Source organism: Durio zibethinus, chromosome 2 (genome assembly GCF_047325235.1).
Source record: "Durio zibethinus cultivar Kanyao isolate XHJ-2024 chromosome 2, ASM4732523v1, whole genome shotgun sequence".
Classification (NCBI taxonomy): Eukaryota; Viridiplantae; Streptophyta; class Magnoliopsida; order Malvales; family Malvaceae; genus Durio; species Durio zibethinus.
This window is the reverse complement of record NC_143163.1, coordinates 11065169-11088042: the sequence shown is the minus strand read 5'-3', so window position 1 is coordinate 11088042 and position 22874 is coordinate 11065169. Positions and strand designations below refer to the sequence as shown.

At 28.0% G+C, this 22874-nt stretch overlaps 1 protein-coding gene across 7 annotated transcripts; it reads left to right on the top strand.

The window, feature by feature from the left end:
* Positions 1 to 2175: 2175 nt before the first annotated feature.
* LOC111309270 (uncharacterized) lies at positions 2176 to 10202 on the top strand. 7 transcript variants are annotated; one of them, XR_016331101.1, is made up of 6 exons: positions 2176 to 2744; positions 3498 to 3642; positions 5231 to 5415; positions 6668 to 7092; positions 9480 to 9737; positions 9853 to 10202. XR_016331101.1 is itself a non-coding variant. In XM_089749996.1 (3 exons), the coding sequence occupies exons 1-3, from the start codon at positions 2488 to 2490 to the stop codon at positions 5237 to 5239; spliced, it is 387 nt and encodes a 128-aa protein (XP_089606122.1). In that variant the 5' UTR covers positions 2176 to 2487; the 3' UTR covers positions 5240 to 5915. The 7 variants fall into 7 exon arrangements, 2 of the variants coding, with proteins under 2 accessions (XP_089606122.1, XP_022764027.2); XR_002692393.2 differs by lacking the exons at positions 9480 to 9737; positions 9853 to 10202 and having other exon boundaries at positions 6668 to 7094; XR_002692392.2 differs by lacking the exons at positions 6668 to 7092; positions 9480 to 9737; positions 9853 to 10202 and adding an exon at positions 5686 to 5915.
* Positions 10203 to 22874: the final 12672 nt, after the last annotated feature.

The following is a 22874-nucleotide window of genomic DNA, read 5'->3' as shown; positions in this document are numbered from 1 at the left end:
TTGTGGAAGAACTCCACTTAGGTTTTGTTTCTAAACACGAATTCATGGCTTGTTTTTCCTTTTTTTCATTTGCTGCAGTTTAAATCAGATAATTTAAAATACAATATAATAATAAAATATAAATATAATATAAAAATAAAAATTAATATAATATAATTTAAAATTATAATAATAATTATATATAAATTTAATAAAATAAAATAATTATATTTTATATTTTATATTTAAACAAATTATAACACATAATTTTTATATAAAATATAATATAAATATATAAATTTTAATATTTTATATAATAAAAATATACCAATCATCAAATTTATTATAATTTTGTATTTAACACGAAAAAGGCCACACAATTATTTGTAGTGACCGTAGGTTTTTTTTTTTATATATATATTTAACATAAGATTTTTGTGGTAGAGAAGATTTCGATTTTAATTCTTTTACAAAAAAGACATGCCCTTCATCGTTAGATTAAAAACTTAAGTGCATAGTGGCCATGGGTATTTTATACAAAGTAAATTTGATTTCTTGATGATAGTAAGATTGATAATTTAACTCCGTATTTCAATTTAAAGAGTTGTGTTTAAAGCCTCTCGTCTCACTGAATAATGAGACTGATTTGAGTAAAAATATATTATTTATAATTTTTTATTATAACTTTGTAATTAATTAATTATAATAAAAAATTATATAAACATTTTATCATTTAAAAATATGAATTTTATATAATTTTTTAATATTTCTTAAATTATAATTAATTATGCTATAATAATTGCATAATTTTAATTCTTTCTGTAAAAAAAAAATTAAAGATACTTCCTTCAAAGGAAAAAAAATGATACCAAAATGAAAGACTATCATAAAAAAAAAAAAGAGAAATCGAGGACCTAGTCATCATAACAACACTGGCGATGGAGCTGCGGATATATACTACAACATTGATATTGCAGTAAGGTCGAACCTAGAGTGTCCATGGGAGCTTCAATCCTTTAAGAGTCCAAAAAAAAAAAAAAACGAATTCATTTGTTTTAGTCATAGATAAAGCTCAAAAAATTTTAATGATCTAATTTATTTATTATTAAGATTAATATTGATTTTACCCGTTATAATTAATAAATTAGAGAGATCATTTTCATCATTAATACTGTTAACAAAATTTATGATTTATTCGAGAAAAAAAGTTTAACAATTCAAATAATCAAATAAATATTAAACATTACAAACAAATTGAACCCTCAGATATTTAAAATTTTGGATAATAATAAAATTGGATCATTCCATTTCCTCATTCTGATATTCTTTCATTGAAGAATCCTTGAACATTTTGAGGACTCGTTTAAATAATTAAAAAAAAATCAATGATTAAATAATAATTTAATTGTATACATTTAAAAAATACATATTCAAAAGGATTGATAACAAAATTATTGTGCAACTTTTTAAAAAATAAACTAAGTTTTAATTTTTTATTACTATTATCATCATTATTATTATTGTTTATAATTTAATATATTTCAATTAACACTACAATAAAAGTGTGTTTTAGAACTGTAACGTGAGTCAAGTGTTAATCCTCACTAAAAACTCTTTTTGGTGGTGAGGATTATCCATAATCTTCGTTAAGAATAATTTTATTAAGTAATACATTTTTACTTTATTAAAAGTAACTTTATTGTAAGAATAAAAAATAATTTTTATTAATTTAATTTTTTTTTGTGAAGATCTAAAGTTAATCTTCACAAATTTGTTTTACAAATGTAAAATTTCATATCTGTAATTGAAATGAGAATTAAAAATGAATATAAATAGATTTAGTGATGGTCATTTTAAATCTCAATAAATAAAATTTATTAATTTATATTTTTTTAAAATTAAAAAAATTTAAATAAAAAATTTGTAAATTTTGTGAAAATCATTATAATCTTATAAAAAAAATATTTTTTCTATAAAAAAGTATTAAAAAATATTTAGTACAAAAATTCTTAAAAAGCAGTAAATAAAAAATTATTATCATAATTTATGATTTTAATGAAAGTTAATATTCAAAGGAAAAAAAAAAGATAGTCCTCATTCGTAATTTTAGTGAGAAAGAAAAGTCAAACGTGACCCTCGCCGCATCTTTTTACCGTGAATAAAAAAAATTGATCATAACAATCTTTTTTATTTGAAAGTAAGGCAAAGAAAAATTATCAATATTCTCTCTAGGGAAAGAATAAAAATTGTTTCACTCGACCAATAAGAATTAGGATTTCATTTTTGGCCCCAATTTAGCATTGTCACCGTCGTCGCCTTTGTCACCAACACCGAAGCTGTCACCACTAACGCCACGGTCCCTCTCTCTTCTCAATAAGCCTAGTCATCACTGAGCATCAAACAGTACCCTCCAATTCCATTCCTTTTTGTTCTAGACCTCAATCGCCGTTGAGCTGCTCCTTGATTTTTCTTTAATCAGAATAATTCACTGAAAAGGCAAGTTATTCTATGAAGAAATTCGATTTGAAGAAATGGATAAACTCAGCGTGCAAGACTCGGCACCCTCGGGATTCCCTCGACAAGCACATGGTGGATCTCGAAATGAAGCTCCAAATGGTCTCCGAAGAGATCGCCACTTCGCTAGAGGAGCAAAGCGTTGCCGCCCTCCTCCATGTTCCTCGCGCCATCGTGACGTCCTCCAACTTCACGACGACGCCGTTTCTCTCCGCAATTCTGTTGTCGGCATCCTTGACAAGTTCAAGAAGGTCTAATCATGTCCTTTCAGATCTTATCTCAATTCAATGTTGCTTTCGATATCGTGAAAATTTCGAAACTTGAAATGTTCCTCGTTGATTGAAAGCCAAAATCATAATGTATTAAAGCTCAATTGATATTCAATTCCTCTTAAATACAGAATTAAGTTAAAAAGTTAACTGATTTGAGTAATTTGAAACTTATATTTTGCTATGCTCTAATGCTATAAATAGGATTTGCTTTAGTTTTTATAATTAATTCATGGATTTGAAGAGGAACTTAGTTTTCTCTTAGTGATCTTGTAGCCAATTGGGTCTTATATATAAGCCAATTGCTTTAGGTTTTATAATTCAGAAATACTCCCTAACCAATTGGGTCTTATAATTAATTTATGGATTTGAAAAGGAACTTAGTTTTCTCTTAGTGATCTTGCAACAAAGGTAGGTCAGGTGCATATTGTAGCTATGATATGAACAGCAGAATTTTAGAAATGCTGCATGTGACCTTCTATCAGAAACATAGTATTTTTTCTGTCTTAGCCATGCCTTAAAGTTGAAATATTCATTGTTTTTGTTCTTTTTCCCTGGTCGGCTCACAACATCAATCATTGGTGATTCCTAGAAGGGACTATCTTTTTGCGCTATCATTTGTTGATATATGCCAAGCTGTAGATTTCATACATGGTATGTGTCTTCTAGGATTTGCATTCATGTTAGCTGAGTGTAACTTTTCTGGTTAGACATTTACTCTTTTTTTTTGGTTAGAATCCTTTGTGGCTTCAATATCAGAGAATTAAAGAGGCATGCCAGCAAGCTAAAACTTACAAGCTGTAAAGTGCTAAGCAATATCCTAGTAAACAACTGCTCCACGAGAATCTTGGCTTTTCAATTAATGCAAATGTGGGTAATGGTAGGTACTCTCTCTTTTGATACTTGGGTCTATATAGACAAAAAATTGATGTTTAACTTTTGTGTAGCTTTTATGAGTTTATTTTATAATAGTGGTAGTTTATATTTTGACTTAATATTTGATATAATAATTTTTTAATTTCACAAATGGAATTAAGAGATTGATACATGTTTATTTTTTTAATTAATTTTTTTTATGAAATAAATGTTAAAGGATAAAATGTCACCTTATTAACTTTAGTTGTGTAATCTGAAAACTCTATTGACAATAAATGAAGTGATTTCTTTTAATGACGAGATAAGACTTGAGATTTCTTGTTAAAGATTTCATTTAATTATATTAAATGCTCTAGCTAGGTTTAGCAATAAATGCCGTGGTTAGATGGAAGTATGTCCATTTAAAAGATGGATAACACTTATGGTTGTATAATATAACACCATTATTAACCCCCCCCCGCCCCAAAAAAAAAAAAAAAAAAAAAAAAAACATGTTCACTGTCTTAACACATGAATCCTCGCTGACCTCTACCCATATGTTACATAATTGTAGCAAAAATTTATTGCCGTTTTAGGTAAAAAAGGGCATGATCTAACAATAACTAGGCAAAAGATCATAAATGATATTGAAAAATGAATTTAAAAATACAACAGTTTGAAAATTAGGTTGTTTAAATTAAATGGAATGATTAAAAACTCTAACTTTATAGGTTGGCTTGCCAATTTAGCGGGCAAAGTTAAAATTACAAGAGTTTGAAAATTAAGTTCAAATAGTATTCATTCATGCGAAGCCATTCTCGATGGCAAAAAAGAGGTCTTGAAGTTTTTAGCTCTCAATTCAAGTCTCAAATTCTAGTTCAATTTTATGTTAATTTGTTTGTTTAATTTCTTACATGGATGTGCTAATCACTACAAGAAAAACGAATGTGCTGAAGAAAATGCATTTAAATGCATTTTGATTTTTTTTTTTTTTTTGTTCTTGAGTAGGACAATTGTTACACTTGCATTGACTTTTCTTATGGACTTTGAAATGTGCCTTATAACTTGCAGTCTTGGCAACAGTAAGGAAAAGTAATGGTGTTACAGAAGATAACATGTGAATTCTATTTGTGATCACTTAAACACACCTTTTTGCTAATATTGGAAATGTTTAAAATAATTTTTCCTTCTATCTGCCATTGAACCAAGTTTAGTACAACCCATAATGAAATTATTGTTGAGACTGCTGCAAAAATTGCAAGTTGAGTACAACACATTTTCTCTTTCCTAGATTCTTTTAATTTCTTTTTTTTGTTTTAAATTTTTGTCTATTATCCATTTCCATTTTACAGTTCAAGTTTTTTAAGGTTAACTAATAGTTACTCTGTTTGGTCTTACTAATGCTATGGTAGACATGAGCATAACTGAAGATGTAAGCTTGAAGTAACTAGTAAAGTGTCTTTAATTTTTAACTATTTGAAGATGTATTCACCAAGTAAAAATCTAAAGTCTATTTGAAGTGTGCATTTTTTCCCTCTATCGAATTCTACCAGTGACTTTAATTTTTAGCACGGTTGCATGACTTTAATTCTACCAGTGATTTCTGCATGCAGGTGAGATGATTACTTTTGGCTATTCGCACATGCCACGATTTATCACGTACAGAGTTATTTCAAAAGATGGTTTCATACACAACCCAGTACCAATAACAATATCATAACCGATCATGATGCATGACTTTGCAATTATTGAGAATTATGCAATTTTCTTGGATCTTCCTTTGTATTTCATACGAAAGGTATGCTACATTAAATTAAATATATTTGCAAGTACATATTGTTAGAAATAATTTGTTTAATCTATAATGTAAATCATAAGAGCAACATGCTATTGTTCTTTTAATTTTTAATTTTTAATTTACATCAGGTAAACTGGAAGAAGTATCCAAAGTTCTAACTTAATACTTTGTCCTTATCAAGTGATACATTTATAATACAATTCCTATCTCTGGATATTAGTATTTTGTACTATTCCTTCTAATTTTTGTTCAATTGGTTTTATGTTGGAGGAATTATCATGAAATGTGGATACAAGGCCATTGTCCTAATTGTTGACACTCCTAGAATTGGTCGAAGGGAGGTAGACATAAAGAAAAAGTGACAGTGTATCCTTTTCTTCATTTTGTATCATTCTGACAAGTTGATATAAGTGCCTTTGTATGCTGTGGATATAGCACAAATTGTTCGGAGCTAGTGTATCCGAATGCTTATTTGGATTTATACAATAATTTTTCAAATATTTATGTTTTGTTTAGAGTAAGAATTAGAAATATTAAAATTATATATGTAGTTATTAACAAATTAAATAAAAATAAATAAATATTTTTTCAAGGATGACAAGTCTTTTTATTAAATGATGTAAAATATCATAAAGAGGGTCATAATCTTCAATAAAAGTAATTTTCAGTAAGGGTTAAAGGAAATTTTCATAAAAAATAAAAATTTTAAGCGAGAATCAATGAAAATCTTTACTAAAAATCAAAGACATAGTGAGAGTCAAAATTAGATTTTATATTTAGTGAAGGTCAAAAGTTGTTTTCATTAATTGTTTATATTTAGCGAGTGTTTTAATCCTTGCTAAATGATTGATACAGTAAAGGTTAAGTTTTATCTCTCATAATATATAATTAGCAAGAGAGTTTATAATGAGAGCCTGAAAGAGTCATATCGAATTTTTTAGTGAGGATTATATTAATTTTTAGTGAGAGTTGTAATCTTCATTGAAAGTTTCTTTTAATGTAGCTATAAAAACCAATTAAATAAAATTTTTGGTTCATTGCTGATTCTAATAATATGAAAGCATGTGAAACAAGTTGAGGTGTGATTAAATTAATGATAAGTTATGTATTCGAATATAAATACAATGATGATAATGAAATTAAGATCAACAATCAATTATCTTATAAAAATTATAGATTACCATAATTTTTTTTTTTCAATTTTACACTAATAGCCCACCATCAGTGACTCACTGAACTTTTCTTTCTCAAGTGAAAAATTGGCAGGACAATGTAATTCAGAGCCTCCAACTAGACTGCTGAGATATTTATCTAAATACACTTGGATGCAGTTGAGGGCCGAAAAAAAAAAAAGTTTAGATTCGATGTTCTGATGGAATTCAAACTGGCTGCTAGAGTATTTTAGGGTTCGAAAGTCAAATAGATTTTGCTCTTTTTAGTCTGACTTAGCAATTTGGTTAAGGCAATATTCAAAGCCTAGCTGAGTGGCTGACCTAACTTATTGGAGTTCACATCAGCTCGGCTTGATTATTTACCCTCGCGAAGACACATGAACAGGCAAATATGTCACTGTGCGATTGAATTGTCACATGTCAAGTCAAGTCGGGTCGAACTCGTCAGCCCCATGCTCTTGGACAAAATTCTGATTAAATTAATCCGGAACCTATTCTGACACAGGTATCTACAATCTCTCTCCATTCAAGTACTACTCATTAAATTCTTTATTTTTTTTTTCCATATTCTTCATTTTTAAGCATTAACCTGAGTATCCAAGTACAAAGAGACACCGCCGACCTTTATTATTAACCAAGCTTCAGTCTCTGATCTCAGATCTTTTCAAGTTTTTTCCTCGTAGAACAACTCAGCAGTAACACTGTGCTTGAACCCTTGTAAGGGATATATATATATATATATATATATATAAGCAGGCTGTAGAACTCAATCTCAGTTATGAACTTTGACAAGTACTATTAGAGATCTCTTTACTGATATAAGATAAGATGGTATTGTTCTGATGCCTAGGAAGACTACAGATAGTATAAAAGACACCAAAATCGAAACCCTATACCACAAGCTTTTGATCATTCCCCGGAATTTTATTCATTCAGATTGTTGAACATAAAGTTGAGGGCTTGAGCCAGGTATTTATTATTAATTATCAATTCTATTAATAAGATACTTTAACTAAAGAACAATGTATAATAAAGTAATACATCATCTTGCTCTATCTTTTGAGCCATCAGGCTTTACCTATAATTTTCTATATATCTACTTTTTGATAACATTGTTGTCATATATAGTGTGGATCGCAAAAGCTTAAAAGTAAGACATATTAATACACTGATTCTATTAAATCTATATATAAGAAAAATCAAATTTGTTTATTAGTTAAAAAAAAAAAAGCAGGCCTTTAATATATGTGGAGGATATTATTGAAAACCTTTGAGACTACACTTAAAAGCAATTGCTTTATGTTAAAGTAGGGCTATATAGTTCTTATTAGGACAGAAAACAATCATTTTTGTTTGGTCTGACAACAGGCAATAATCAAATGATCATCACACTGTACTTGATTAAAAGTTTTGTTACAGTTAAATCAATACCTCTTGGGTCATATAATATTTTAATTTGATTTTCAATGTAGTTGTAGTTGGAAATTCCAAATCACAACCTAAGAACCACCGTATGAAAGAACTATTTCTTGTGACAATTAACAAAAAGCAGTCCAACGTTCAGTCATGGATATCATTCCATGTCTCCAAGGGAGAATAAAAAAGGATCCTTACCTATAATTTTCTCTTTTCCTTTTGCATGTATGTCGTTTTTACTATCATATATAGCATCCATAATTTTGTGTTTCGTCTCTAAAGATAGATTTGAACATGCTTGAACAATCTATATTCAATAAATCTACAAGTAGAAATATTTAAAGCTTACTAGTCATTCTTTAAAAAAAAAAAAGATTACTAGTCATTCTTAATTAATTCAACACAATAAAATGTCTAAAATATGTAGGAATATAAACTGGAAACGAACATAGTGTTTTTGTTCTTTATTCTCCCAAAGTTTCAAAGTACGCATGTCCACATTCTTTACTGTATGATTACTAGTACTAATTATAAAGTGAATGAACATTACGATGTCTATCCCGCATGAAGTTGTTCTCATGCTATAATCTTCACGTTACAGTTGCAGTGCTCAAGATTTGCTTCCTAAAAGAACATTTTAGTTTGTAAATTGCGAACTAGCATGAACGCATTAAAATTTGCATTGCCTGCAGTACTGGATTATTATCTTCATTATTGATGAAGATCAAGTCCTCCTGATGAGAGCAGGATTAAGTAGACCAATGGAAAATCATTTCTTATGCTCGAGTTTTGCGAATATATATTAATTGGAGGCTATACAGCGTTAAGTACTAGTAATTTTCCATTAGGCTATATAAGTGCAGCGGTGGCTTGACAGCAATCCATCAGATTACATCTGTTTGTTTGTGGTTTTCTGAGTCGAACAAAAGGGCATCATTGCTCAGTTAGAATTTTGGACCGACTGTGATATGCAGTCATCATACTACATTTTAAACAGCATTTGGAGATGAGCTTTTCCAAGCATGATCATTTCAGGAAAGAAATTCTGCACTTCACGGAATGACAGCATTTCAACTGTTTGCTCTGTCACCTTAATTTGTGGTGTGGCACCCCTTTATCCATTAGCATCTCGAAATATGCCTTGAATTGATTCAGTTAAACTAAAAGGAATCTATAAGCATTTGCATAATCTGCATATATCCTTATATTCCTCTAGTTGGCATGTCAGTCGGATTTGCTTCAGCATTACTGATTTTGATTCCATATATCTGCTTTGAAATCCAATAAGATTTTCTGTTCGTAGAAGTTATGTCTTCCTGTAGCTCTGCAGGGGCAGATATCTTATACTAACTTCCTGCTTTTGTTCCTATATATGAAAATAATCGATTAACCTTAAACTGTCTGCGTCCATTGAACCAATGTTGCATAACTTGGACTGTTTCGTTATGCCACTTCCAAACAAATCCTTGGTGGTAGAATGGCTAGTGCAGCGGTCCTGATAAGGTTGATACGCCATCATAATCTCAACGGAAAGTAGGAGACATGACTCAACTGTCTTGCCGTCAAGCATACGCGATAAACCAGTAGCAATTCGATTATTGATTTGCTTAGATAGGTACAGATCAAAGTGGCCTAATGTTCTTGCAAACGAGGCGACTGCTCTGCACTTGAAAAAAGGTGCTGCACAGTCAACCAATTATTATCCAAAGAAGTGCAGCCAGCACACTATTATTGGTGCGTCTAAAAATAATGCATGTGAACATTTAAATTAGGTTCATGTCACTTTACAAATATAACACATCACGTTGCTGATTACAATGATTGCTAACTTTCCCTTTTTTAATTTTAGAGCAACCAAGCCATACGAAATCGGCGCCACTGGATCAAAAATCAATGGTTTAGCAAAATTGTCAATGACTTTTGCCACATGGCGACATGCTGCGGTGCCTGCGTGGTTGAACCAGCTACAGCAGTTGCTTGCCGACGTTGAAGGAGCTATCTAGCTTGGCTTGACGTTGGATTGACCTCTTCAATTTTATCTTCGATAGTTGGCCTACCATCAAGGGCCGACCCTCGCATATGCTTGAGGGGGCCCAAATATTTTAAAATCCTTTAGTATGTATATACATTTATGTTAAACAAATTTAAATGATTCTTTAAACACACACCGTTAATGTTATTTTTTCTATAATTTCATAATTTAACTTTATGGTTTACATTTTAAGAAAGTTAAAACTATAGTATTATTTGTCTTTTTAATGTATCTATTAATCATTATTAAGAGTTTCATTATAAATTTTAAATCACAATAATGTGATTGTAATTTTCTAATTTTTTCAACAATACAAAGTCTAACCAAGTATTAAATGTAGTTTTTTATTTTATCAAAACTTGGAATCAATTAAATTAAAAGTTTAATACTTTATTAATTAAAAATTTAATATTTTATCAACAGATCATACGATTATTCTCTTTTTTTTAATTAATTGTAATTGTTCCCGGTCATATTGTATGTCACTTTTAATTACTCTAAATCTCTATGATCTCGTGTCGTTCTACAATATTTTCAACACAAAAATGATATTAAAACTATTTTAAAAAGTTAAAAAAACACAATTAATCTTTAATAACAAAATTTTCAACTTCATTTTTTAAAAGCATATTTATTTTTCTTGTTTGTAAAAATTTTTTAACTATCTATTTAATCTTATAAAAAATATTGATTTGTGTATTTTTTTTTTAATTTTAGACATAAAATGTCAAAAGAATCAAAAAAGATTTCATATTTATTAAAAAATTGTGTAATTAGTAATTCTACTATTAATATAAAAGTTATTTTATTCTTAAACGTTTGGTATAATAATATTTTTTTTTATAATTTTATAAACTCAATTTTTTATTAACACATTTTTATACATTTATATTTATATTAATAAATATAATAAAAAATATTTTTAAAAAATTAAAATATAATATTAATTTGCTCCCTCGTAACCAAAATGTTAAAATCCGCCACTATATACCATTTTGAATGCCCACACCCTAGCTCTCTAGTGCCGTATTATTTGACATTTCATTGGTACTTTGGTGAATGTTTGGTGGGTACCAACCTCAGCCTTTGTCTTATTGTGAGTTTTTCCTTAGTATAATTAATTAAATTTGAGTTAATATAATATTAAATTTAAATTTAAATTTAATTTTAAATTAAAAATTCGAAACTCGACTTGAATTTAATCGATTTTTTTTAATTCAAACTTAAATTGAGATAAATTTTAAGTTATTCAAATTTATTTGATTAAATTCGATTAATATAAAAAAATAAATTTACTTTTTATATTAAATAAAAATTTAATTATTTGTATTAGAATTCAAATTTAAAATATTTTATTAATTAAAATAATTAAAATTTATAAAAATATAAAAATTTGATTAAATTTATAAATTATTTAAATTAGATATAAAAATATTTAAATTTAATTTAATCAATAAATCAAATAATTCAAATTCAAACTGAACTCAATAATAATTTATTTGAATTCAAATTTCATTTAAATTATATTTGAATAACTTAAAAATATTAATATATCATTTAAATTTTTATTTAAAATCTGACAAGAAGCTTGAATGTTGAAGAAGCGTCTAAAGCAGCTCAAATCGAGGATGAGGACTACCAATGATTCCAATCTGCTGACGAGTTTCTAAAGACTACATTAATACTGTTAAAAGATAAAGACCTCAAGTTGTATCTGAACCAAAATACCGACAACTCAGCTCCCCTTCCTAATTATTTCAGGCAGAGAGGCCCAATGGTCCAAAAACCCAAAATTTTGGGTCACCAATATAATTAGTTAGGTCGTTTTGAATATTCAGATTATTGATACATTTTATTGTCGTTTGGTCTAGGCAGATTAAAAGATAGAAAAATAAAAGTATGTACCCTGTAGAACTAGAACCCGGCTAGAGCCTTGAGGGTGCTTGGTTTATCGCTATGGAAAATGTAGGAATTCGATGGAGAGGAGGGGGGGGGGGGGGGGGGTTTCTTTTATTTTTTATTGGATTAAATATAAAAATAATTTTTATATTATATTTTTTTGTCAATTTAGTATCTAAAAAATAAAATTTTTAATTTAATATTTCAACTTTTATTTCATCAATTATTTTAATACTTGAAATTAAGGTCGCAAGATAATTTATTGATGTAATATAAACATCCAATAAAATATTAAAATATGTTAAAAAAAGTCAAGTCTATACCAAAAAAATATTAAAAGAAAATTTTAAAATTTTTTTAAAAATATGAAATATTTTTTAAAATTTAAAAAATTGAAATATTTAAAAAATTTTAAAAATATATGAAAACTTAAAAATTCAAAAAATCTTGAAATTTAAAAATTTATAAAAAAAAAATCCAAAAATTTTATGAAAATTTCAAAAAATGAAAATTTTAATAAAATAAAATTTTCTTAAAATTCAAAAAATACAAAAAACTTAAAAATTAAAAATAATAAAAATAATTTTTTTTAAATTATGAAAATTTTTTATTTTTTGAATGTTACAATTTTAATTTTTATATATTTTATAAAATTTTTTAATTTTTTTAATTTTTTTAATTTTTATTAATTTTGAATTTTTTATTTTTTATTTCAGAATTTTTTTTCATTTTTTAGCATATTTCAGATTTTTTAAAATTTTTAATTTTTGATAATTTTTAAGAAAATTTTTTAAATTTTCATATTTTTTAAAAATTTTTTTAGATTTTTAATTTTTAAAATTTTGTGAATCTTTTTTTGAATTTTAAGAAAATTTTATTTTTATTAAAATTTTTATATTTTTCATAAAGTTTTTAGATTTTTTATGAAAATTTTGAGATTTTTTAATTTTTTTAAGTTTTAATAATTTTTTAACTTTTTATAATTTCTAAAAATATACATATATATATTTTAATTTTTTTTACTTTTTTGAAATATCTCAAATTATTGTAAAAATATTTTAATTTTAATTTTTTTTAATTTTATTAAAAAAATTTTGAATTTTTTTATTAATATTGATATGACAATTGAAGATATGATGTGTCATATTGATTAATTTTTTTTATGTATCAATATTTTATTAATCATTCATGTTATGTAAACAAATTAATTGATGATATTAATTTAAATATTAAAATAAATAATATAATAAAATTTTTAATATAAAATAGATAATTTTATTTTTTTAATATTAAATTAATAAAAAATATATAATATAAAAACTATTTTTATATTTATTTTTTTTATGTGTCTGGTTGGAGCTGATAAGGATCAAAGAAAAGGTTAGAACCAGATGAAGTCAATCAAAGGGATGGATCAGTTGGATACAAAAAAGATTCTGACAAGTTCAGTGTTGTGCGCGCAAAATGGTGGGCACTTTTGTACAGTGTTGGGGACAGGCTGCAAATGCTCTTATAAGTCTGCACAAAGTCGAAAGATTTTATGCGAATCTGAACCTAAGCTTCTGTATTCTCAGCTTTTTGGTAATGCTTGAAATATCAGCGGTAGCATCATGCTTCCCTCTGCAGATTCGCTAAGGTTTTAATTCGTTGTAGTACAACACAGCTCAAGGAAAAAATTATCAATTTGCCAATCCATCCCAAAGCCCAAGGAAAAAGTTTTGGTCCTTTTTTTTTTTTTTAATATGAAAAACCGAATAAATGATATAATAAATGGCAGGGTTGAGATACTAATGATAAAATATTTTATTTATAAAATTAAAATTTTTTTATTATCAATAAGTTTTTAATAAGTTATCAATAAATTCAATTTAAATTATTTTTTAAATTTATAATTTATTCTAATTCTGAATTAAAAAAAAATCTTCTTTCACTTTAAATTTTTTCATTTAAAAAAATTGACGGTATTGTGTTCATCATTCATATATTCTTCTATAGATCTTTTTAAACTTGAAAAAAAAAAATACATAGATTAGTATCTTAGTTGAGATGCGGATGTTCTTTGTACAGCTAAATGATATTGGTCTTTACATTCTCAAGTAGATTGCATTAGAAAACTAAACAAGATTTTTTTTTTTTGAAAATTTACATATCTCACTTGTTAAAAAAAATCACAAGGTTAAGAATACTAAATAATAAAATTTTGATTTTCTTATAATCTTTTAGTAACCTTCTTATAGTGCAATTGAATCTTCAATCACGAACAAAAATGGTTTTAAGGTGTGCTACAACTCCTTAAAACTTATTTTGCCTCCATCAATTATGGTATGAAAAAAAAGTAGGCAAAATAAGTTAAATTGAATAGCTTTCAAGATATACAATGAAGCATAAGTTTAATTTACTTTGTATTAAAAAAATCAAATTTTTAAACACTACTTACTGAGAAATGAAAGTGCCTTCTTTTCAACAAGACTTTCTAACATCAAACAATGCCAAAACAACTAACCTTCTAAAAGAAAGTTAGGAGAAGAAAATGTGTAATTTAGAATTTAATTGTATTTCAAATGAACCCACATAAATATCTATTTATAGAGATTTAATTTAAGATTGTGACTATTTAATTATATTATTTTAATCAAAGATCACTTTCTTTTACTTAAAAATATTTCTCTTTGAAAGATTAAATATATATTTATTCATTTGAATAGTCAAACTTTTCATAAAGAGAGAAATTACTATTCATTTTTTTTAAATCATAATTTTTCATACACAGCAATCTTTTTATTTGACTTTTTCTATAATAGAATCATGTCAATATGATCATAGGAACTTTTCTTAAGCTATATTTTAGTTTAACATAATTTCTCTTTGATTAAGTTTCTTACTTAATCATATTTTCATTATTTTAAAAATATTTTTAACATTCTCCCACTTATTTTCAAAATAAGGCTAAGCTATTGTACTTTCAAAAATTTAATGCAAAAGTAAAGATATTGTATATTATAATTTAAAATCTTTACCATAGTAATACATTGTTGTTAAGTTAGTCAAATTGAAATAGGTAGATCTTAGATCTTTAAACTGTTGGGCTAAAAGACTTCAATCCAATCACACCAACGGAAGCAAAATCAAACAATAAATCAAACACACAAGAGACAACAATTTAACGTGGTTCGGTCCAACTGACCTACATCCATGGATGAGAAACAAGATCCACTAGTTGTAAAGAATTACAAACTTAAATCAAATCATCAACTTCACTCAACAATCAATACTCATAAGACACTCTCAATCTCCTCTAGTCCTATGGAGTATTCTCAACCCAAACAAACACAAACCCAAACCCTTGTACACTCTTTCAACATAACCAAACACATACCCATATGCTCTCATACATCATACCTATGTAGACCCTCTCAGTCTCCTCTAGTCCACTCACAAACAAACATACACACCCATAAGACGTAAAGTCTCAACACTCCTATAGGGTGTCTATCCCATAAAACCCTACAACTCTCTTACATCTTTTTTTCTCATACCTAACACTGTAGAGACTTCACCTATTTATAACCATACAAATTTGTTCATTAAGAATCCTCTCCTTTTAGAATTCTTCTCTTGCAAGTCAAACTTACCTATTAAGAATCCTCTTTCTCTTGAAATTCTTCTTTTGCAAGTCTTCTTGTCCATCAAGCAATATCTGACAAATCTCAAACAAATCTCTTAGGAGATTTGAGTCAATATTCCCAACAATCTCCACCTTGACTCAAATTCCATTAATCATCTATCTTCATGCTAGACATGCTTGACTTCACCTGCAATGAAAGTCTCACAATCATTTTCTCTTGTGTCTTCACATTTCATACAAACCAATCATCAATCTTAAACTCGAACTCTTCTCTTAAATCGAGCTCCTCTGGACTTGCTTCTTCTCATGTCTCAAACCATGCACTTTTCACATCTGAAACCTTTAGCTCTTCTCACATCTCGAACTTTCAGCTCTTTCACATCTCTTTCACATCTTGAACTTTCAACTTTGATACCACTTGTTGGTGTTCTTCAGCTCTTTCACATCTCTTTCACATCTTGAACTTTCAACTTTGATACCACTTGTTGGGGAACACCACAGCTTTGATACCATTTGTTGGGGATCACCACAGCTCTGATACCATTTATTGGGGAATACCACAGCTCTGATACCATTTGTTGGGCTAAAAGCCTCTAATCCAATCACACCAGCGGAAGCGAAATCAAACAATAAATCAAACACACAAGAGACAACAATTTAACGTGGTTCGGTCCAACTGACTTACATCCATGGATGAGAAACAAGATCCACTAGTTGTAAAGAATTACAAACTTACATCAAATCATCAACTTCACTCAACAATCAATACTCATAAGACACTCTCAATCTCCTCTAGTTCTATGGAGTATTCTCAACCCAAACAAACACAAACCCAAACCCTTGTGCACTCTTTCAACATAACCAAACACATACCCATATGCTCTCATACATCATACCTATGTGGACCCTCTCAGTCTCCTCTAGTCCACTCACAAACAAACATACACACCCATAAGACGTAAAGTCCCAACACTCCTATAGGGTGTCTATCCCATAAAATCCTACAACTCTCTTACATCTTTTTTTCTCATACCTAACACTGTAGAGACTTCACCTATTTATAACCATACAAACTTGTCCATTAAGAATCCTCTCCTTTTAGAATTCTTCTCTTGCAAGTCAAACTTACCTATTAAGAATCCTCTTTCTCTTGAAATTCTTCTTTTGCAAGTCTTCTTGTCCATCAAGCAATATCTGACAAATCTCAAACAAATCTCAAACAAATCTCTTAGGAGATTTGAGTCAATATTCCCAACAATCTCCACCTTGACTCAAATTTCATTAATCATCTATCTTCATGCTAGACATGCTTGACTTCACCTGCAATGAAAGTCTCACAATCATCTTCTCTTGTGTCTTCAAATTTCATACAAACCAATCATCAATCTTAAACTCGAACTCTTCTCTTAAATCGAGCTCCTCTGGACTTGCTTCTTCTCATGTCTCAAACCATGCACTTTTCACATCTGAAACCTTTAGCTCTTCTCACATCTCAAACTTTCAGCTCTTTCACATCTCTTTCACATCTTGAACTTTCAGCTTTGATACCACTTGTTGGTGTTCTTTAGCTCTTTCACATCTCTTTTACATCTTGAACTTTCAACTTTGATACCACTTGTTGGGGAACACCACAGCTTTGATACCATTTGTTGGGGATCACCACAGCTCTAATACCATTTGTTGGGGAATACCACAGCTCTGATACCATTTGTTGGGCTAAAAGCCTCTAATCCAATCACACCAGCGAAAGCGAAATCAAACAATAAATCAAACACACAAGAGACAACAATTTAACGTGGTTCGGTCCAACTGACCTACATCCATGGATGAGAAACAAGATCCACTAGTTGTAAAGAATTACAAACTTACATCAAATCATCAACTTCACTCAACAATCAATACTCATAAGACACTCTCAATCTCCTCTAGTTCTATGGAGTATTCTCAACCCAAACAAACACAAACCCAAACCCTTGTGCACTCTTTCAACATAACCAAACACATACCCATATGCTCTCATACATCATACCTATGTGGACTCTCTCAGTCTCCTCTAGTCCACTCACAAACAAACATACACACCCATAAGACGTAAAGTCCCAACACTCCTATAGGGTGTCTATCCCATAAAACCCTACAACTCTCTTACATCTTTTTTTCTCATACCTAACACTGTAGAGACTTCACCTATTTATAACCATACAAACTTGTCCATTAAGAATCCTCTCCTTTTAGAATTCTTCTCTTGCAAGTCAAACTTACCTATTAAGAATCCTCTTTCTCTTAAAATTCTTCTTTTGCAAGTCTTCTTGTCCATCAAGCAATATCTGACAAATCTCAAACAAATCTCAAATAAATCTCTTAGGAGATTTGAGTCAATATTCCCAACATAAACCAACCAACCTAAGCGACTAATCATGCACCATACCACACACTAAACTTCAAACTCTCACTAAAGCATAATTTAGCAATACTCTAACACCATTTCAATGGTTATATGTCTTGTATATTCATTAGTATTTTCAAAGTCAAGCCTTTGCTTCTATAAAGGGCATCACTTATACTCATATAGGTAAACTCCATCAAGAATGCAACCATATAAACATTCCAACATTAATATGCCATGTTATGAATTCTTAAGAGATAATTCTCAACCTTTCCTAAATATATGGTTCAAGTACTTATTTTCCTTGAGATGGTTTTAATAATTTAAGTATTTATAGCTACATTCAAATGATATCCTTTGACTCATTAAAACTCAAGACCTATATGCAATTAAGTATAAAGTTAAGGTTCCATCATGTGTGACTTATTTTAAAGGCTTAAGTCCCATTTCTTTTGAAGTCTTAGGCACCATATCCCTAGATAAACCTTTTGTCAATGTATTCATCAAGTTTTCATTTGACTTGATAAAATCTATAATGATCACCTCATCTAAAATTAGCTATCTAATATAACATGTCTTAGACCAATGTATCTTGACTCTCCATTATACACTTGGCTATAAACCTTTGTCAATGTAACTTGACTATCACAATGGATAGAAATGGGTAACATTGGTCTTGGCATTGGTTTTGGCCATAAAGGAATTTTAAATAACAAATTCCTGAATCATTTCACTTCTTTACAAGCAAAAGCTAATGTCACAAAATTTGAGGCCATAGTAAAATTAGTGATACATGTTTGTTTCTTAGGACTCCAACCAATTGCATCCTTAGCAAACATGAATACCATCCACTTGTGAATGAATGATCTTCCATATTTGTAATCCGACTTGCATCTGTGTGTCATAGTGTATTAGTCTGGAGACTCGATCGTTAGATGTAAGAATTTTAAAATCATGAAAAAAACATAGGGAGTCATCACCAATCTTTTTTAGGGGTGTGATTGGCCATCCAAAAATTTATCTTTTTAATAAAAACAATGAGTTTATTAAAACGATAATTTTGGTCTACGAAAACAGATTGGGTTCAGGAGTCAATTACATATGAAAAAGGATTAGCACCCCCACAATGCCCACAAAATTGGTACCAATTAATTATGCGTTATTTGTAATTTTGAATAAAAAATCATTTTCTATATGAAAATTATAATTCCATTTCTTTGTAAGAAATAAAATTAATTTTAAAAAAATCTTTATTTAAGAATGTTATGAAAATCGTCAAGTTAAAGAAATACCTTCAAAATCTCCGACATAAAGGCAGAATTGAAGATAGCTTTTCATTTAAGATTTGTCTAATATTCCTTCTAAAAATAATAAAATAACATTCTTTATAAATGATAATTATTGATGACCCTCCAACATCTAGGTAAAATATTAATCAATTATATTTCACGAAATGCTATTTTAATTTTATTTATTCAAAAATAAAAAATTTTAAAAAAATTTTAATGTAAAAAAAAAGAATATAATATAATTAATATTAAACATTTATAACTATAGCAAACATATATATATGCATTATAAATGAAGACATTATTCTAAAAATAAAACATATGCAAAATGATGATCCAATGTGAATTTAATAATCGGGTTTTCAAATATAAAAAAATCACCTAGACTCTCTAATATCTATGCACTGTTTAGGAGCGAAATTTTATAGTTAAAATCTCGTCCTATTATTAGTATTATTATTATTATTATTATTATTTTATACTTGTTAATTTTAACAAATTTATTTCAAGTTGTGGAAATGTATGAAATTCTTAATGAAATAAAATTTTATAAATACCCAGCATCTAGGCGATATTTGGGAATAAATTACTTTATAAAAAGTTTTCATGCAAATCCTTATGATTTTTTTTTAAAAAACTAAGTTTAGGATTTAGTTAAATTTGGGTTCAAATTTTAAGAATTTATGAGCCTCTCTAACAGTCTCCAACATTTAAGTAGACTTTCGGAGCAAGTTTATTTTTATAATTCTTTAAAAAAAATTATATTTATTCAGAAGAAGTTTTGTTTTTCATAATTTTTGAAAAATTATCTTTATAACTAGTTGGAACATGCTCATTTTATAATTTCTAAAAATTAATTTTATGTTTTATACATTTCTTTTTCCATTAAAATTAATTTATTATTTTATTTTTATTATTTAATAATTCCTTAACATATAGGCAAAATTATTATTTTAAAATTTTGATTTTTGAATTCTTGCAACATCTAGGTAGGGATATTATTATTATTATTATTATTTATTTATTTTTTGGCATAAACCTAAGATATATGGGAAACAAATTGCATTCCAAATAAATCAAAGCATGGAAAAATTAAATAGCATAAAAATTAAAAATAAGTATCAAAATTTGATCAATTCATGAATTTTGAATTATAATTTATCTCAACCAACTTAAAAATGTGCATGGATGTGAGGATATACCATTAACATGAAATATTATTGAAAACAAACAAACCTTTGGCTTCCTTATTCTAATGAGCCACATGCATAAGCAGCATAATAATAGACATGAAACCAAACTTTTGATTTCAGTGGAAGGGCAACCAGTAAGAAATTGACCCCATATAAAAAAAATATTAGAAGTAATGATGGAAACTTTGACGCAATCTACATGCAAAATAAACCATATCTAATGCACCTTTATGTAGAAAAGAAATCAATAAACGAGAAAAAAGATGAGGTTTTATGTTTTTACATGCAAAATCCATGCAAAAACAAAAGAAAGATAGGAAAACAAAAACTCTATGTATTTACAACAGCCATATATGAACAATAAAACAACATATATACTAAAAAAGGCTCCAAATTTCCAAACCTATTTTTGCTAATGTCTATTTTGATTAGGGTTGACTTTGAGGTTTACCCCATTTTATTTTTCATGCATTCACATGAAAAGGTATCATTCATATAAATCCCATGCAAAAGAGTTTGACAGTAATTATATGGGTCTTCTTTTTATTAGGCCTAAATATTGATACATTTTATATGCTCTTAAAGGATTGTAAATAGGCTAAAGTTAACCATGCTAAAAAGTTTTGGACAAAATTTAGTGTCTTTACTGTGTAACCTTCTAGAATTTAAAGTTCACCATAATATATAATTTCATAGTTTATAGATTTCTTTAAATATTTAAGAACTCTTGAAATTGTATTCTAATGCAAATTACTTGGGTTACTTGTATACTAAGTTTGCCAACTACATAGGCTATATTCGGTCTTGTATGTGTCATTGCATATATCAAACAGCTTATTACCTTTGCATATTCTAGTTGTACAATCGACATTCCTTTATTTGAAATTCATTTCAAACTAGGATAAAAAAGTGTTAAAACTGTTACACCATCTAGATGACTAAATTTTTTAAGAACTTTCTTAATATAATATGATTGTGTTAAACTTATATTAGAATTGTTTCTAATAATCTTAATTTCTAAAATCACATTTGCAACACCCATGTCTATCATAGCAAAATTGCTTGAAAGAAATCTTTTAGTACTTTCAACTTGTTAAAAGTTCACACCAAAGATTAACATGTCATTTACATATAAGCATATGATAACACATTTGTCTTTGTCAAACTTACTATAGACATATTTATCAGATTCACTTATCTTGAATGCATTTGCTAGTACCACATTATCAAATTTTTTATTCCATTACTTAGGAACATGTTTAAGTCCATATAATGACTTAATCAATTTACACATTTTTTTTCACTTGGAAGTATAAATTTTTTGGTTGTTCCATATAAACTTATTCATCAAACTCACTATTTAGGAATGCCATTTTAACATCCATTTGGTGAATTTTAAGTTTGTATATGAAAGCTAATGCTATAAGTATTCTAATGGTAGCAATTCTTGCTACCAGTGCATAGGTATAAAAATAATCAATACTATGTTTTTGTAAAAGTCCCTTACCAACAAATCTAGCCTTGAACTCATCTATAGTTCCATCAACTTTTATTTTTTTTTTTCAAAATCCACTTGCAACCAATTGGTTTGCAACCAGAAAGAAGATCAACTAAGATCTATGTATTGTTTCCCATAATGGAATCTATTTCATAATTTATAGCTTTTTTCCAAAATGCTATATCTTAAGACTTCATAGCCTCTTCCAATGTCCTAGAATCCGTTTCTACATTGAAATTATATTCAATGTGTTTATTGATATTTTCTCCTATCCCTTCAATTAGGTACATTTAGAAATCCAAGCCAAAAGTTTTAACTTTTTTTGCTCTTTTACTTATTCTAGGTACAAGGTTATCTTCTCTACTTATGAAAGTTTTTTCCTTTGTACTTGTGAGTCTTCTAAATCATTGATCTTAAAATTAGATTTTAATTTGAATTTAAATTTATTAAACATGGCATCTCCAAATTCAATCACTATATTAATAGGTATTAAATCATAAGGTTCTATTACCATGAACCTATATGTCTTGCTATTTTGCTCATACCCAATGAATATACACTACATTCTCTTTTCACCTTATTTCTTTTTCTTAGGTTCGGAAACCTAACTATAATTTTATAGCCCCATACTTTAAAATTATTTAGGTTAGCTTTCTTTTCTTTCATAATTCATATGGGATTAACTTGTTCCTTTTGTTAAGAACCATATTTTGGGTATGGCATACTGTTAACAATGCCTCACCAAAAACCTTGACCTAAAGTAGAATAGGACAACAAGGCATTAATCATTTCTGTTAAAGACTTATTCTTTCTTTCAGCCACATCATTTGATTATGGACTATTACGTGGTATAACTTCATGAGAAATTCCATTAGAAACAAAAAAGTTAGGATGAAAATATTTACCTTTCCTATCAATTCTTAATGTCAAAATCTTAGAATAACAATGC